An 18,444-nucleotide genomic window follows, 5' to 3' on the forward strand; every position below is an offset into this window, starting at 1 on the left:
AAAAAGTCCAAACCTGTGTATTATTCATATGCCTGGACTGCCTAAAACAGCATGCCAAGAGGAACATCCACCAGCTTCACCTCAGCACGCAATCATCTGAGTAATTAGTTTGAAGCTTCAGATGGGCTTAAATGAATCCTGCAGAGCCACAGCTGAACTGAGATATTCCTGCATCTACAACTGTCTCTTGGATAAGATTGGATAAGAGAAGTCCCATCCAATAACTGTCTAGTTATAATAGGAAAACAGAAACAAGGTCATTGCAATTCCAAATAAGTGCAGGCAATAACTTCAATCAAAACACTGCTCATAATAAGCAGGATACATACCCAATGCAGGAGTGCCTGCGTGTGGAGAAGCTGCCGTGCATCTTCCTAGAAAAGCGAGAGTCTTTGTTCATCATTTTAGCTGCAGGTTCTGAGGGATTTGGGCTGAGCGTAGTAATTCATAGGAAAAGATTCTCTGGGAGGTGGATGAAAAAGCGGAACCTCTGCGGCATAACCAATGCCTCCATGGTGTCACGAATCATAAGCAGCATCGGTCCAAATTCCTTAAATCGGCCTCAGTCCCAACTTATGGCAACTGTGAGCCAAGTTCCACTGAGAGGACGGTACGGAAAAATGTGAAGCGGGAGCAGCGAATGCAAAGCAACCTGAAGATGCAAAACAGCAAAATGCAAGAGCCCCAGTCACAGCCGGTGGGAGTAAAAATAAAGATGACCACAGTCCTGTTTAGGCTGCGAGTTTAGTGGGAACAGTGAACCATGGTACATCAAAAGATAAGTTCGACTTCAGTTTTCAGTTCCAGTTGTGTAAGTGTGCATCTGCTTGATTTGACAAGATCCCCTCAGAATGCGTGTGTGCATATGTGAGGATGATGGGAAGCCTAAAAAGGCAAAGTCTTGACTGTCAAACCCTGATCACAGAAAGAGCGGGCAGAATGGGGCGAAGTACAGGGCCTGAGGATGGTGGTAGCTGTCCAAAAAGAATTTATCATACAACAAGCCAACAAGATAAAGTATGTTTTATCCTCCTTTCTCTGCTCTTAAATTGGAAACAAGCTTGAATACTTGTGGAGGAATTTGAAACTTACAAAACTGAATCCTTTAAAGAGTTTCCTGGGTTTTCTTTCTCTGCCAAAGTCAAGTTCTTGATAAAAAAAAGTACTTGTTCCCAACGTAGTCTTGTCTCTGTGATGCTACACCATGAGCGGACTGAGTGGAGTTATTCTTAGTGGGGAAAAATGAACAGGAAAGAGTGTTATAATCCCATCAGATGCTCTCTTTAGTAGGCCGTCCCATGCAGTCCCTGTCAGCGGGCCATTATAAGCTTCTGCCCTCCCTCTTGTCTCTCCTGAGAGTGGTGGGACCAAACTCAGGCTTAAAACAACAAACAACGCTATCTCCCCTGAGAGAGAGAGAGAGAGAGAGAGAGAGAGGGAGGGGGTGGCTGCTGGTCAGGAGTGAAGCACTGAATGTGAGTTGATGGTATTCATAGAGATAAAGTGAACAAATTCTAGCTGTGCCAATTAGCAGAGAGGGAGGAGAAAGGAGACACAAATGGAAGTATACAGTGCCCTGGAAAAGTCTCCAAACCCACTGAACCTTTCCACATTTTGTTACACTACACAACCCCAAGATTCAAAGACCTTTATTGGGATTTTACTTGACAGACCAACCCAAAGAAGATCATTATTTGAAGTGGAAGAAAATCAAAGATGGCATTCAATATTTTTTTTTGCAAATATTTTGCAAAGTATGTTTCTAAGTCAATAATTTGCAGAACCGACTGATACAAAGCCGAGGCTGCAGGCTAGTCCAGTTTTGCTGAAATGTCATTGCAGGTACTCAGCAGTTGTAGCCCCCCCTCCCCGTGCTTGTATGCCTGACGACATTGGGACATGCTTCTTATGAGATGATGGACGCCGTGCTGGGGTATCTCCTCCCAGATACTGACCAGGGCATCACTGAGCTCCTGGACTGTCTGAGGGGCAGCCTGGTGGCGTCAGATGGACCTAGACATGATGACCCATGGAGGTGCTGTTAGATGTAGGTCAGGGGAGCATGGAGACCAGCCAACGTTATCAATTCCTTCATCCTCCAGGAACTGCCTACCTACTCTTCCCACATTAGCCCAGACATCGTCATGCCCCAGGAGGAACCCAGAACCCACTGAACCAGTAAAGGGTCCATCAATGGCCTGTCAGGGTGCCATTGTTTATCCTCTACAGGTCTGTGAGTCCCTCCATGGATATGTCTCCCCAGACCAGCACTGACCCACCAAACCAAACGTTCTGAACGATGCTGCTGCAGCATAGTGTTCACCACAGATCCTCTCACTTCTGTCACATGAGCTCAGAGAGAAGCTGCTTTTATCTGTGAAAAGAACAGATGTTAATTCTGCTGTTCTCTGGTAAATGCCAGTCAAGCTCCACGGTACCAGACAGCGATCAAAGGGACTACAACAGAACATCTGGGCCTCAGGCCCCATCCTCATTAAGTCTGTTTCTACTGATTTGGTCAGAAACATTCATGTCAGTGGCCCCTGGAGGTCACTTTTTATGGCTCTGGAAGTACCCATCCTGTTCCTCCTTACACAAAATAACAGATACTGGTCCTGCTGATGGGTTAAGGACCTCAGACGGCCCTGCCCAGCTTTCCTAGTAACTGCCGGTCTCCAAGAACCTCCTCCACGCTCTTGAGGCCATCCTAGGAGACACAGCAAACCTTCTGGTAACGGCACGTGTTGATGTGCCACTATGGTGGAGTTGGACTGCCTGTGCAACCTCGGTAGAGACCCGGTATCGCCTCATGGTACCAGTAGTGATTCTGACCCCGGTATAAAGCAAAACTACTGAAAAGCAGACAAATGAAAAAAGGAAAAAATATCTGTGGCCTACACCTGCAGAACCATTCCTGTTTCTGGGCCCGTCCCATTGTTGTCTCTTGTTAATTTCATTACCACCAGAACAGCGGACACTGATTAACATCTCCATCTACTACTGAACTTTGGATCAATGCTCCAAAACCTTAACTGATATTATACTCTGAATAAAAAGGAGTTAAAGTGCAGTATCAATAATGTCTTCAAGTAGGAAACATTAGCTAATTTTGTACTAATAGCGTGGATGGAAGCCCATCTAAGAGGATCTTGTCCAGCGCTGTCAGCTGGCCTGTTCTAAAACATAAAATTGAACTAAAATCCTTTGAAATGTGTTGCTGTAATATGATAAAATGTGTAAAAGTTAAATGGAGTACATATGTTGAAGGCACTGTACTGTGTGTTTTAAATGACTTTAGAAATAATTCATCTTTATCTAAAACCAAACTGCGTCTCTGTGTGAGGCAGCAGAGCATTAGAAGTCCTGTGTTCTAAAATAATCCCCTCACTGAACACCTCCTGGTTCTGCTTCCCTGCTTGTCTGAAGAGGCCATGCAGGGAAGCAGAACAAGCAAACAAAGGAACCCATGTTCACTTCTCCTGCAACGTCTTCCACTTTAAGAGTAATACAGACAATACAAAGTATAGTGGAGTGAAAAAGTGTTTGCACCTTTCCTGATTTCTTTTTTGTTTTTGAATGCTTGTCACACTTAAGTGTTTCAGAACGTCAAACGAATTAAACAAAATATTTCAAATACAACACAGGTAAACACAAAAAAGGTTTTTAAATTAAAGTTTTTATTATTAAGGGGGAAATGCTGCCACCATTCATGCTGGAAAACCCTCCAATGTCACTGGCAATCACTTTTTCACACATGGCCATGTAGGTTTGAATTTTTCTGTCCCTTAATAATAGAAACATTCATTTAAAAACTGCATTTTGTGTTTACTTGTGTTGTCTTTAACAAAAAATCGAGTGTGACAAATGTGCAAAAACTAAGAAATCAGGAAGGGAGGCAAACACTTTTTTACACCGCTGTAAATGAAAACTACAAAGGACCCTGCACTTTCAGTAAAAAGAAAACATGTTTCATTTCAGTTTTGTAAAATAAATATTTAAATACTGCAAAAAACTGCTAACTGTGAGAGATGATGAAGAAACACTTAAAGAATGTCTTTATTTTTTATAAATGCTCTTTCTGCTGTGCTCCACAGACACAGACACAACACAGCGGCCTCTGGTGGTACTAAACAGGAAATGCATGATGACGTTCAAAGGGTGTTCTGTCTTCATTCTGAACTCCAATACAGCCCGACTAGGAGGTCTGATCCAATATTACTCGTTATTTCAGGCATTTGATTTAAGTACCCAAAAATTTAAATGAAAAAAAAAAAACCAATACAGTAACGGTTATTTTAAAAGGAATATGTTAGTTAAAACTGCCCAATGAGTCAGATACAAACAGGTCTACGGTGTTTATAACAAGTAGGAACTGTAAATCCTCTGAGCTCTTTTTTCATCAGTTAAATCTGTTGGCATATGAACAAAAAATAAGCCGTGCAAAGGCAGCGAGAGCTAAACTAAAGTTATCTTTATGACATACATAGACAGACATTAGCAGCCTGTTAGTCAGATGTGTGCAGCTGTATTAAGCAGGAGTGTTGGCAGTGTGAGTTAACAAGAAGGTTAGAGATAAGCAACAATGGCGGTTCTACATTGAATTACTCCCTGGGCTAAAACCCCTCCAATTCATTTTATTTTTGTAAAAAAATAGTTAATGTAAAAAGACAATAGGAAGACATGTGCAGCCTATAGTTGTTAAAATATTATCATGTATCACTTTGAACGCAGACTAGGAGAGTCTGCGAAAAAGAAAGACATTACAGAGGAGCTGTAATGTCTTTCTTTTCCTGGTCAGCCAGTATGGATTGACATTGATTTTCATTGATAAAACAGAGTAATTATTTATACACAGCGTAACCTTTAATGTTGTGTGTGCCCTGAACACATCCTAAATATCTGCCAAGTCGGTCCCACAGTTAAGAAACAGCGGTAAAAAAACTTAACTGTCAGTTTTGCACACAGGCTGCATCCTGCAGACATTTTCTCTACTCCACTCCTTTCTTTCCAGCATCTTTGTTACTTTAACTCGCTCCACTTTCCTTTTTTTATCTATAAGGAGCTGTTTGTATCTCACAAAGCATCAGATTGACTCAGCCTGATGTTGTACTATGCCACCTGCAGCTGCACTGTAGAGTGGATCCCCTGCAGCCCCGTTGCCCAGTCCATTTGAGAGAGCCAGAGGTGAACTGCTCTCTCTCGTCTCATAACGTCTCTGAGCCTCCAGCCTGTCAGTCTCAGTGCAGTGCAGAGCTGCAGCATCTTATCACAGCGAGCAGGGCGCCTGCAGCTGCAAGGGGCACCGATTCCTCACACAGTGAAATGATAGATAATGGGAAGCTGCTTTTGGGGCGCAGATTATTTTTTATATATATTTATTTATTATACTGCTCGTGCTGCCCCTATGTGTTATTGAAAAAAGCGCCGCCCTAGTCGGCTGCACGGATCGCCCGTGCTAAAAACTGCTACTGAGCCACGACCCAAGCTAGTGCTTCTGTCAGACAGAAAGGTAGGAAGGCTTTTTCCTGACATTTATGACTTTATTCAGATGCCAGAATAACCAGCGACAGACAGCAAGAGTTGGGATTGTCTTCCATAGGTACGCCCAGATACCAGAGGAGCCGGGGTCTCCAGAAGTTCCAGGCTCTCGACTTCCTCTGGGGGCTCCAGTCTCAAAAGGTCTTCTGGAGTTTTCAGTCTCCCAAGGTCCTTTACCTACTTAGCCAACTCCAAACCTGCTTAGCACTCCGCCTGCCTCCAGGACTCTGGGACTCCCCACAATGACCCTCTGTCATGACCCAAAGCTGTTTCTTCTCAATCATGTTTGTATTTAGACCTTTTGTTTCCATTCAGTGTTTATTAGTCTACCTTCCTCAGTGCCCCGATAGGATCCTTCTCACAGCTCCTTTGCTTTCCGTTGATTGTACTCACCTGGTTTCCATGTAACTCATTACATCTCAGCAGTATTTAAGTTCCTTGTTTCCGTTTCATCTCTGCAGGATTCTACTCTTGCTGTCTCTCTGGCTCCTGTGTGCTTCCTTGTGTCCCATTAGTTTTACGTTTCTTCATTATTATATCCACGTCTGCCTTGGTCCAGATGCAATTTAGGTCTGCAACAACCTTAAATCATGCCAGAATTATCCAGCTAGACTAAGGTACCAGCAACTGGGGTCAAAGTCATACGTCTTTTTGAGTATTTTTGAAGGGAAGAAGAGTGAAGTATGCGCCAACGCCTCGATCGCCTTTCTGACGACTTCTATTCCAACTTTGATGAACTTTAACAATACTGTAAAGAATGGGTTCCTTCCCATTGATGTGAGAGGCGGAGAAGGTCACAGAATGGAACATACCTGTGCCCAAGTTGACATTGCTTATCAGAACTAGTTGTCACCCATCTCACCTGGTTAAATGAGAATAAAAATAAGACAGTTCCTTCAGGTTGTTGATGTTGAAGGTGCTATCATAGGCTGGGTCATCTACAGTGCCACAACTGAATATTGTTGCCAATACAGCAGGCATATTGTCAATATCCTGTAAGCTATCATTACCTTAGCTCCAAACATTTGTTGTAATCACCTGAGGAACCTAATCCTCTGATCATTTCCATAATACGGTGTTCCTTGTGCCTCAATAGCCTGCACTGAGGCCATTAATGCTTATAAAGGAAACGCTATAACAATAATTGAGTCATCCAAAGCTAATTTTCACTTATATATATATATATATATATATATATATATATATATATATATATATATATATATATATATATATTATATAATTACATATATAAAATCACGCAGTCTTTTATCAGCTTTTAACACTGAAACATTGAGGGAAAATAACCTTGAGTGTATGTTCTAAAATTGACCTGACTTCGACATTCATTTTCCACTGGAAACCCTGTTTGTTTAATTCCTCCTCCTTTCCAGCTATCCTGTAATAACTCATCCTCTCTCATTTATCTAAGGCCTGACATTATGGGAAACTGCTGCGTGGAGTGTGCAGAGGGAAACTTCCTAAATGGCCGGACCTTAGAGCTGTGTAATATAAAAAGCTGTCATGTTGAAAATCTGTGTTGCGCTGCCAACATCTGGCTTTCCAGATTCAGCTGTGAAATCCTCTCTGCTGCTCAACTCTGGCTCACTAATATTTAGATTTTCAACAGACACTCGGAAATTAATGAAACCATTTCGAAATAGTTGAGTAAACTTTCAAAGAACAATGTGTCTATCAATCCCAACAGCAAGACACAGAGCCAGTTTAAAAGGTGAATGAACTCGCTGGGTTGTCCTAGAATGTTAAAAAGTCTCTCTTTGGAGCAGGACAAGCAGTTCTCAGGCTAAATTTCTGTTTCTCAACAAGTGTAACAAGTATAAGGCTCCTTCACAACAGCTCAAACACGTGTGTACGTTGAAGGTAAACACAGACACACAAAGGAGACATATGTATGTGGAACTAGTTTTACAGTGCTTCTAAAGTTTCCACAACAGCCTCCGCGTATAAGAAACCCAGAGGCATAGCAGGCTTCCCAAGAGAGAACAGGACTGACTGCTCAAAGGCTAAAGAACATCTTTATCCACACATGCTTGTGTGTTGCCTGTTTATCCTTCACTTCTCAAGAAGTTGTGATCAAATGTGTGAACACTCATCATGGAAGTCTAGCTTTAGCATTGTTGACCAGATAAATGTTTCATTTGTGTTGGAAAAATGGGCTAGTAAAACTAAAGCTATCACCCAAGGCAAGGCTGACCAACCGCTGCCCTCCTCAAAACAACAGCTATGACCACGTCACTGGATGTAAAGGTCTAAAGTCTTCACCATACGCAGGATGTCTGAAGTCTACATGTGGCATGACCTAAAGGAATTTAAGCACCAAAACTAAAAGCAGGTCTTGGATCATTTTCCTCACATAGACCAACACGGAAAATGTTTCCAACAATATTATTTGGAGCATTATAAGGTACTGGTGATGCACAAGCAGATGTCCCACCTTTTCTTTCTTATCAGTCCGTAGAAAGAGCTTTCAAAATTCTTCTAATGTTTCTCGGCTGTGTTTTATTTAGCAGTTTCATGCCAAAGAATAAGGAAAAGTTTTCCTCCTGGTTATCATCTGCTTTTTAAGGCCTATTGGGGGTAAACTGCCTTTATTTTCTGTTGCTAGCAGAACATTCATTCATAGCTACGTTCTGCAACTCTAATCTGAGGTTCCTGTTTGTTTATGTCTCTCATATTTATTGCCAACAACTGTAATTTTATGGGTTTTAGGAGGTCCCTACACAATAAATACATTATATGAGACGTTGTTTTCTATCTCATGGATTTATGGCTAGCCTTCACAGTGGTCCAATACACTAACACCCTTTACAGTGGGAACACAGAGTAGAGTTAAGCCTCTGCAACCTGTGGCCCTGGAGCTCTTTGGACCCGCCACAATGGCTCCTATGCATTCACACCAGGAAAGTCCTTTTGGTCCGTATGTTTGGTCTGGACCAAAAGTGGAATTTTTTGTTTTGTTTGGTTTACATTGTACTTTTCGCAAGTGAACTATAACTTGTAATAGAGCCCTGTGTGTGTGACAATTGTTGCTCCCCCATTGGACAGAAATTACTAGGGCGGAATGTAGCACAGTCCCAGTCACACCTGCACAAAAGGTCTGGACTATGGGGGGAAATGAACTCGGACCCATTTAAAGTGAACCAAATGTGGCATGGATATAAAAACAGTCTTTTTTGTTTTACAACTATGGGATATCAACATCCCATAGAAGAAAATGTATCAATCCTATTTTTCTTTGATGTTTTTCTTTATTTTAAAACCTAATGGTAGAAAGCAAATTTTTGAAAAAAGGTGTTTTTTAGTTTTTAATTATAACTTATCTTTTTCCAAAAGATTTATGAAACATTTAGGCCCTAAACAGCTTTTACTTAGCTGGACTGAAGGCAGAAATTGCACTCCTTTACCTCCCACAGGAGGATTGTCCCTAAAATATGCTTTCTTAACGGTGTATCTGGATTCTATTGGGACAATGTTAGGTGCTGAGGTCCTCCCAAATAGGAAAGGCCAGCTAAGGTGATTTGAGCATCTGGTAAGGATTTCTTCCAGATACCGTCCCAAAAAGGTTTTTTGAAAATGTTCAACAGAGACAACGCTTCAGGCTATCATCAAGACTTGCTAGAGGGATCATGTCTCACATCTAATTTGGAAACACCTCTAGGTCCGCCTAAATCAGTTGGAAGTGGAAGGTAGAGAGAGGGATGTCTGGAGATCATGTTCTGACTCACTGACTGACTCAGCACAAATATTTCTATATGAATATTTTTTAACATGCATTATACTGTTGTATGCACCACATGCAATGACCTCCAAGCGTATTCAAACTCCTTGATCTTTTTCATATTTAATCAGGTTACAACCACCAACTTTCAATGTCATTTACTGGAGTTATGTGTCAGAGAGCAACATGATTTAGTAAATATTGTGAGGTGGAAGGAAAATTACGTGGTTTAAAACTGTTCATACAAGAGTCCACCTGTGTGTATAAATGTAGCTGTTCTCTGAAGGCCTCACAGATTTGGAAGAGAACACTATTGAACAAACAGCATCATGAATACCAAGGATGACAGCAGGCAGGTCAGGGAGAGGTTTAGAGTTAGGTTAGAAAATACTAAGCTTTGAATGTCCCACAGATCTCTATGCAGTTCTCTGTGCAGTTTATCATCTGAAAAAGGATAGGACAACTGCAAACCAACCAGGGCATGGCCGTCCACCCAAAACTGATAGGCTGGGCAAGGCAAGCATTACTCAGAAGCGGCAGGGAGGCCCATGGTAACTAGAGAAGCTGCTGAGATCCACAGTTCAGCTGGGAGAATCTGTTGACATGACAACTGTTAGTCACCCACAAAAACTGGCCTATAAGTCAAACCCAACTCAACATTATTTATGTGGCCCTTTGCAAATGAAAAAGTAACCTAAAGATGTAAAGAAGTTAAACCACATTTGATTTCATTTTAGAATCTGTTGCACTTTGAATGGGGAGCATCTGCCACTATCGACTTTTAATAAACCTGACTTAACTTAAGTCATTTTGCAAACAAGAATTTGCAAAGCTATAGTAAATACCTAAAGCTCTGCAGCTGTAATCGCAACAAAAGGTTGTTCTAAGGTATTGACAAAGGAGAGCTGAATTTAAATGCTGTCGTGTTTTGCTTTGGCGAAGGACTCAAAGGCAGAGACTGAACTATAAAAATGTTGTTTTTTTTCTCATCAAAAGCAGAATAAACTTATAGGTTGGGCTTTCACAGGGAGAAAACCAGGTATGGACAGGGTAATGGAAGAATATAACAGTGAAAAATGAAAAAAAAAACTGGAGCTTAAATACATTGAGGCAGAGGTGGAAATAGACAAAGGAACCAGAAGAGCTCATCAGCTGAGGGAGGGAGACTACTTATCGTAAATAAAGATGGACTGAGACACAAAGAAACTCTCAAACAAAAGTGGCATCTGGACTACACCTTAGACCAAATGAGACAAGAAACCCCTTTTACTATAAGAAGCAGGTGCAGCTGTATTTGAACAAGCCTAACACGAGAGACAAGACCCACAAGACCAGCCTTGAGTTGATGGGTATAATATTTTTTACATGAACTGTGAATTTCTGAATGTTTATTCAGGGTAACTGTTCTAATGAAACATTTACATTTCTGACCATTTTGTTGCCCACATTGAAATAGATTTTTCTCACTGATCTGAAAAAGGACTTTCTTTTAAGTTTGATCAAACTTGCGTAATTGTTAACATGGTTCACTCACAAAAACTATCAAGCTGCTCTTTTCATCTATTTCCTGCAATATCCCTCCACTGTTCAAACTGCTAAACAAAGAACTACAGTCCAAAGCATTTTTCTCTATCCGGGAGGCTCTCCTGATACAAACACTTCATGCTTTCTGTGCCCTGGCCAATGCAGGTCCTTTAGGTTGGTTTTAATGACCCAGTGAGAAAATGATGCTCAAATGTCCTGGAAAACTATCAAAACTATCAACCAACTACCATGCAGGTGCATTTAGACCATGTTTTATAGGTATCAAAAAATAAACTTGGCAGAAATGAAGGTGAGCAGAAGAGAGTTCAGATTATTGTCAGGAATTACTCTGGTAAATGTGAACTATATTCTACATTTCAGAAAACCAATAAAACATATTAATACATAGAATGACAGTGAAGACGTAAGAGAAGATGACCTGTAGCACCATATTCAAACCTATAGAATGGTGTCATTAAGTGACGAATGACGCCTCGCCACCTTGACCTGATGATGAGAGACTCTACCTGGGCGTATGAGCCAGTGTGAAGCGGCGTCTCTGGAGGTTGATGCTGCGGTTCATGAGCAGCTTTCTGAAGAGCAGCGGGGAGTTTCGAGGAGAGCCGCGCGGGGAGTCTTTGGGTGAGACCTTGGGGGATCCTGATGCTGAGCACGTTTTGGACCTGGGCAGGAGCTGAATGATGGGTAGCCGGGCGGCTACCTGTTTCCATGGCGTCCCATCGACTTCAGCCTGCTCTTCTTCAGAGCTCTCAGAGCACAGGTCACTCATGGTGGACGATGGATGCTCAGCTGTCAGCCAGTTCAACCCTTTGGCTGCTTCGTACTGATAAGCTTTGAAAAGTAATTTGCCTGGTTCCTTCTGTTTTACAGCCCTTTTCCTGTCGCCAGTTGTAGCAATAGTGCTGCGGTTCCCATGGCTGGATCTCTTTTATTTTAAAGTCCTGGGAATACTTTATGCCTCGTGAATAACACAAACCCAATTGTGTTCACAATAAATCCAAACCCAATGAGCTAAGACTCCTGAAAAGCAGGAGCAGTTTTGCAGACCCAAAGAAAAAAGCTTGGAAAAAAGGGAACAAAAAATATAAAAGTAGTAAGTTTCCGATGAGCTGCCTTTATTAGAAAGCACTGGGCTCTGCTATCTTTCTAGCCTCCTGCTAATGACCAGCATCACAGCTGTACTGGGCAGCAGACTCCAGAGCTGGTGTTGATGTAGTCTCTCTGTCTCCCGCCCCCAGGCTTTGTTTACATTACTGATAGGCCTTCCCTCTCTCCAACTAAATATGGATGTCAGATTTAGCATGAGGGCAGCCATGACAGAACAGCTCCTTCTGCTTCTCTTCCCCTCCTTCAGACCCTCTGACAACCCTGCTTCCGTCACTTGTAATCCCGAGGAAGAGATGTTTCATCAACTCCAAACTGTGTCCCGTTATTACTTCCTCTCTGAGTATATCCATAAAACCAGCGCCTCCAGCTCACTGTCCTCACTCTCACTCAGGATTCCAACTTCCACCTTTCTCACTGTCAGTCCATCTTTGCAGACTCAGGCTTTTCCTCTGCTCCCTGGGGGGCTATTTGTTGTGAAGCTGCCTATTTCCTCATGCTTTTCACATGCTCTGAGTGCACCAGGAGGAGTCACATGAACGACCTCTGACTATAAAAAGCAGAGGTAGATAAAAGCTACAGAGAGCATGGGTGCTGTCACGATGGCGCTCTCTATCTGTGACCGGAGGCATTTTCATTTTCACCCAAACCCAATGTCTTTGTTTATGGAAGGGGAGTGAGAAAAGCTCCTGCTGTGGTTAGGGATACACAGCCAAACACCAGAGCTGTCTAGGGAAACTGTGATGACCTAGGGAGCTGGAACATCTGACACAGGACTGAACCTATGACCAGGAGCTGGTAGCAGAGGAAAATATTGTTTGGGTGAAAGCTTTACGTATGTGTCCTTGATCTGACAACCAAGTTATGAAAATTAATTGCTGTTTTTTTTAAAGTGTGTATTCATTTAGAAGGAGATTATCAAACATAAGGCAACTTTAAATACACACACCTTCAGCATCCCTTGCCTGGCACTGCATTTATCAAGTCCTGTCCAGGTGTTTGTGTAATACCTACTGAACTCTTTAGTTCTCCGAGAGACTTCTCTTGAACAAAATGTATTTTAGATATATGGTTTTTTTTAATGCCCTGTCCTCAGAGGCTAAAACACAGTGGGGGGTCTGGTTGCCTTGCATTGTCAGTGACAGATTTGTTCTACATAAGAGCAAAAAATTGGACATTCCTTCTGTTGCTCAGGTGACTAAATTAAATTCATCCAATAAACTGCATCTGACCCAGACAGCAAGCTGGACAAGTCACAATAACTGTAACGATACAAAGCTAACAAACACAGAGAGGAAGAAAACAACAAAAGGAGGCGCAAGTAAATTTTCTCCAGTATAGAACCATGCTGCCTGTCGACCATGTTCCAGGTTTGACCTTAGTTTTCTAACTAAGGTATATATATATATATATATATATATATATATATATATATATATATATATATATATATATATATATATATATATATATATGTGTGTATATATGTATACATATACATATGTGTATATATATGTATATGTATATATATACACATATATACACACACACACACACATATATACATATATATATATATATATATATATATATATATATATATATATATATATATATATATATATATATATATATATATATGTATGTAAGTATAGGGGAGGCGTCCAGGAGGGATCCTGACCAGATGCCCAAGCCACCTCAACTGGCTCCTCTCGACGTGGAGGAGCAGCGGCTCTACTCTGAGTCCTCCCCGGATGACAGAGCTCCTCACCCTATCTCTAAGGGAGAGCCCAGATACACTACGGAGAAAACTCATTTCAGCCGCTTGTATCCGGGATCTCGTTCTTTCGGTCACGACCCTAAGTTCATGTCCACAGATGAGGGTAGGAACGTAGATCGACCGGTAAATCCAGAGCTTTGCCTTTTGGCTCTGCTCTCTCTTCACCACAACGGATCGGTACAGCGCTTCACAGCAGACGCCGCACCTATCCGCCTGTCGATCTCCCGTTCCATCTTCCCCTCATTCGTGAACAAGACCCCAAGATACTTGAACTCCTCCACTATGGGCAGTACATCCTCCACAACCCGGAGGAGGCACTCTACCCTTTTCCGGTTCAAGACCATGGTCTCGGATTTGGAGGCACTGATTTTCATCCCGGCCGCTTCACACTCGGCTGCGAACCGCTCCAGTGAGAGCTGTAGATCACTCCCTGATGAAGCCAATAGGACCACGTCATCCGCCAATAGCAGAGACGCAATCCTAAGGCCACCAAAACGGATCCCCTCAATACCTAGTCTTCGCCTAGAAATTCTGTCCATAAAAGTTATGAACAGAATCGGTGACAAAGGGCAACCTTGGCGGAGTCCAACTCTCACCGGAAACGAGTCCGACTTACTGCCGGCAATGCGGACCAGACTCTGACACCGGTCGTACAGAGACCTGACAGCCCTTATTAAAGGGTCCGGTACTCCATACTCCCGGAGTACCCCCCACAGGATCCCCCGGGGGACACGGTTGAATGCCTTCTCCAGATCCACAAAACACATGTAGACTGGTTGGGCAAACTCCCATGCCCCCTCAAGAATCCTGCTGAGGGTATAGAGCTGGTCCAGAGTTTCACAGCCAGGATGAAAACCACACTGCTCTTCCTGAATCCGAGATTCGACTATCCGATGGACCCTCCTTTCCAGAACCCCTGAATAGACCTTACCAGGGAGGCTTAAGAGTGTGATTCCCCTGTAGTTGGAACACACCCTCCGGTCCCCCTTTTTAAATAGGGGGACCACCACCCCAGTCTGCCAATCCAGGGGAACTGCCCCCGAATACTTCGAAGACCTCCTTAATATATATATATATGTGTGTATATATGTATATATATATATATATATTCTGGACTGAGATGTCTGATGTTCCTCCAGGTATCTGTTGGAGCCAGTTCTCAAGAGTTGGAGTTACTGCCCCGAGGGCTCCGATGAGACACTACTGTTGTACCAGATGTAAATTTAGCTGGATAGCTCAGTTGGTAGGGTGTCTGACTCCCTTGCAGGAGATCAGGTGGGTTGAGACCTGCATAGGGTGGGCTTTCAACATCATCCAGTGTTGGTCCATTAAGGCCTACCTCATATACAGTAAATGATGAGAACCATACGAGCCTGGTCCAACAAGGTCTGCATCAAGTGATGAGGAGAAATATATATATATATATATATATATATATATATATATATATATATATATATATATATATATATATATATATATATATATATATATATATATATATATATATATATATACTTACACATAAATAAATTGATAACTTGTTCAATGTATTGGTGGGCGAGTGGGCCAGTCAGACCAGAGTATTGTTTGATGGGAGAGAAAGTCATGTTTTGTTTTGTGCTAGATAAGCACAAACCAAAAACTAAAAACTAAACTAAAATGTAATAAAAAATGTTTTACATTTTTTGACCAACACTTTTTGATATATAAATTTCCTTCCCCACCACAATGTTAACAGCTCTAAAGTTAATCTTGGCTTGAAACCAGTTCAGGCCCTGAAGCACATCATCATTCCTGTCATGTGGACACGCAGGCAGAGGTGAGGCCTTTGCAGTTAGGTTTGGGGCAGAGAACAGAGTGTACCTTCGTACCAAAGAACTCCTCTGGGTTGGAGATAAGATTGATCAAATTCACCAACAAGCAGTTTCAGCAGGTTGTGGTGAGAGAGAACCGTTAAAGGTACAAGATATTCAGCAACAATTCCATTGCAGACACAACATATGGATAATAGAGTGATACCCTTTCTCATCCTTCCATATTTGATATCTTCTCATCAGCTTAAGAATTACTTTGAAAAGTTTAATGCACTAATAGAGAGTCAAACAATGAACAAACAATAATAATAATAATTATAATAATAATAATTTTTAAGCCAAACTTGCTAATTCCGAACAATTCCTATGAAGGAAAGTCCTATTTGTTGTGACCAGAGTCAGATCAGGAGAGGTTTTATGTTGCCATGATTCCATCTATAGATCTGCATTGTTGCAACTATATCAGTTTTCTTCTTTCCCAGAAGAGACATGAAATAAGGCAGTTTCATTTAATCCACCTTATGTTACATTTATAGCAACATTGACTAGTTATTTTCAGTTCAGTACCTGACCATATTCAGAACAAATTGTTGTTTTGATGTTTTGCTTACAGGAATATTTATTAGTTAGTCATGAATCATTCAGCAGTAAAGAATAGGAATGGACAAAGAAACAAGTTAGTGACGAGAAAATCCATTTTCAGCTTGATCTGTACTGGCTAGTGACCGGGTAGGTGGAAATTCAGAAATCATACCCTTTTCAGTCTGTGTATTTATCATACAAAACGCTATTAGATCCCATTGACAACATGAAAAAGACTCAAATTCATTCTGACTGCTAGAGTGAGAGAGCCAAGGGCTCCATCCAAATATCCGTGTTAATAGCTCCTAGCTCCTGCTCCTTTCATGGGGTCAACAGTCAGACCTGTCACAGGAAGGAAGGAAAGGAGCCTCAGACTTCTGTGCCGTTTTCAAACAGCCTTTAACTCTGACATCTTTACATGATGGAAACACACACGGATGATAGGAGTCAAACCCGGGCCTACAGCCTTCCGAAAATTAACTACAAAGTGTCTGCTCCCTTCTCTCCAGACATTTTCGTTGATTTCCGTGAGGGGGCTGTGCTGATACGTCATATCACGCAAAGGATTGTGGGATACCTTGATGCTTCTTACCACTGGTGAGGGACGTTGCGAGGTTCCCTCTTGTAGCAAGATTAGCCACAAGAGGGAACCTTCCCTACTGACTGCACTATTCAGACAGCACTTATCATGGCGACAGCTGACGCACTTCCTGACGCACTTCCTCTCTGGTTAAACAGTCCTTGCTCTATAAGGCTATTCGGATTGAGCCAAATATTCAGCAGATGACAGGAAAGCTGAGAGAGTTCAGCAACATTGCTCTAGTTGCCATGGAAGTGCTGAATTTAAAATGTCTACATCTTTTTCAAAATCTCAGACTGAAGGGAAGGATCTGCCATGTTTGATGAGGTTTGTTCTGTACTGAAGTGCAAACGTGGAGTCGGGGGCAACATGGTGAGTTGAAATGATTTAATCCCATGTCTCCCTTGAAAAAGAGATTGTTGATCTCAATGGTGACGAACAGAAAACTGAGAGGAAAAACACAGAGAAGAAAACAGGCGATGGATCGGCGAATAGGGCAGGTAAACCGAAGCATCTGGCAGAGAACAAAGAAAATCCAGGAGCTTAAATATTGAGGCAGGGTTGAGGGATGACAGAATGCAGGTGTGAGTAATCAGGGGGAAATGTGGAACAGCTGAGGGAGCGTGAGAGCAGGGAGCTGAGGGAGAGAGACTAATTGACCTGAAAAGGGGGGAGGGGGTTGACAGAGATCTAACAGGAAATAACTCAAAATGCAAAAAACACAAGAACAAAGGCGGAAAGAATAAAGAATGAACTAATATGTAGACACCTACTAAAATAATGAACACAGAGAAATAAAATGAAATAGAGCATAACAACAAGGAAACTAAACCCCAAACACCTGGAGATTGTGACAAGAATATGTACACACACAGAATTGTCCATTAAAGAAAAATGTTTTCTCTGTGATCCTTTTGCTTTGATAAAATAGTAAAACTCTGTAGATCAGGATCCATTCTGAACATTTCAAGAAAATTCATGTTTGGAGGCACAACAAAAAGAGAAGAAGGTGGTCGTAAAGCACACAGCGAGGTATTTCTGAGCTTTGGGCCTACAGACAAGTTTGCAGTTAAATATACACCGTCTTCTCTCAACAAACTGGTCCATTTTTACATGCCTAATGTAGTGCCAGTCAGTGCAAGTTTACTGTTACGTATGAGAATACAGAAAACATACCCAGTAAAGTTAAAGGGTTTATGTTCCTAGGGTTTCTTTGACCATGTGTGGCAGATTGTGGATGAAACCTCTCATGGCTTTTATAGCTTCCTCATAAACAGTGTCATTGGCACACCATCAAAATTCCTCAACCAGCTTATACACAACAGAGCAAGAGGCCTTCTTTTTCTAGCCGGGCCACAGTTGAAGAACAGCTCTATAGTTAGGTCTAAAGCAGAGTTCTTACATGCCTACAGGTGCCTGTGTGACCCTCAGTCTGTGGGATTTATTGTCTGATTGTCTCCAAGTACACTAAACCAAGACTGGCCCATAGTGTATCGGCATACTTCCCTTCATTTAAGGCTTATGACAGCGATAACAACATATGGCTGATATCTGAGGGCTACTCTGGTTCCCTGAGGATCCAACCAAACAAATAGGATGCTGAGAAGGGCAAAGCAGGAATGATTTTGTTTTGTAAAGACATGAAGGAAGAGACTGTGAGCTGCAACACGTCTATACCCAGTGATTCTGATGATTGAAAAATTGTTACTAAAATATTTTTTTAATGAAATAAAAAGGTATTATACGGCTCACATTATGT

General features: G+C 41.8%; 1 protein-coding gene across 6 annotated transcripts in view; it reads right to left on the reverse strand.

The window, feature by feature from the left end:
• pde4ca (phosphodiesterase 4C, cAMP-specific a) overlaps window positions 1–18,444 on the reverse strand; it is a 63,961-nt gene that overhangs the window by 41,872 nt on the left and 3,645 nt on the right. The window contains exon 1 of one of the 6 annotated variants that reach the window (XM_036137853.1): window positions 11,329–11,733. The exons of 3 other annotated variants lie outside the window; for them this stretch is intronic. In XM_036137853.1, coding sequence (XP_035993746.1) covers window positions 11,329–11,591 — 263 coding nt within the window. In that variant the 5' untranslated portion in view covers window positions 11,592–11,733. Of the gene's footprint in view, window positions 1–329; window positions 1,359–11,328; window positions 11,734–18,444 lie in introns of those variants that run through there. 2 more of the 6 variants (XM_036137856.1, XM_036137858.1) reach the window with 2 other exon arrangements.

The sequence above is a fragment of the Fundulus heteroclitus genome, chromosome 6, assembly GCF_011125445.2.
Source record: "Fundulus heteroclitus isolate FHET01 chromosome 6, MU-UCD_Fhet_4.1, whole genome shotgun sequence".
NCBI classification, from domain to species: domain Eukaryota; kingdom Metazoa; phylum Chordata; class Actinopteri; order Cyprinodontiformes; family Fundulidae; genus Fundulus; species Fundulus heteroclitus.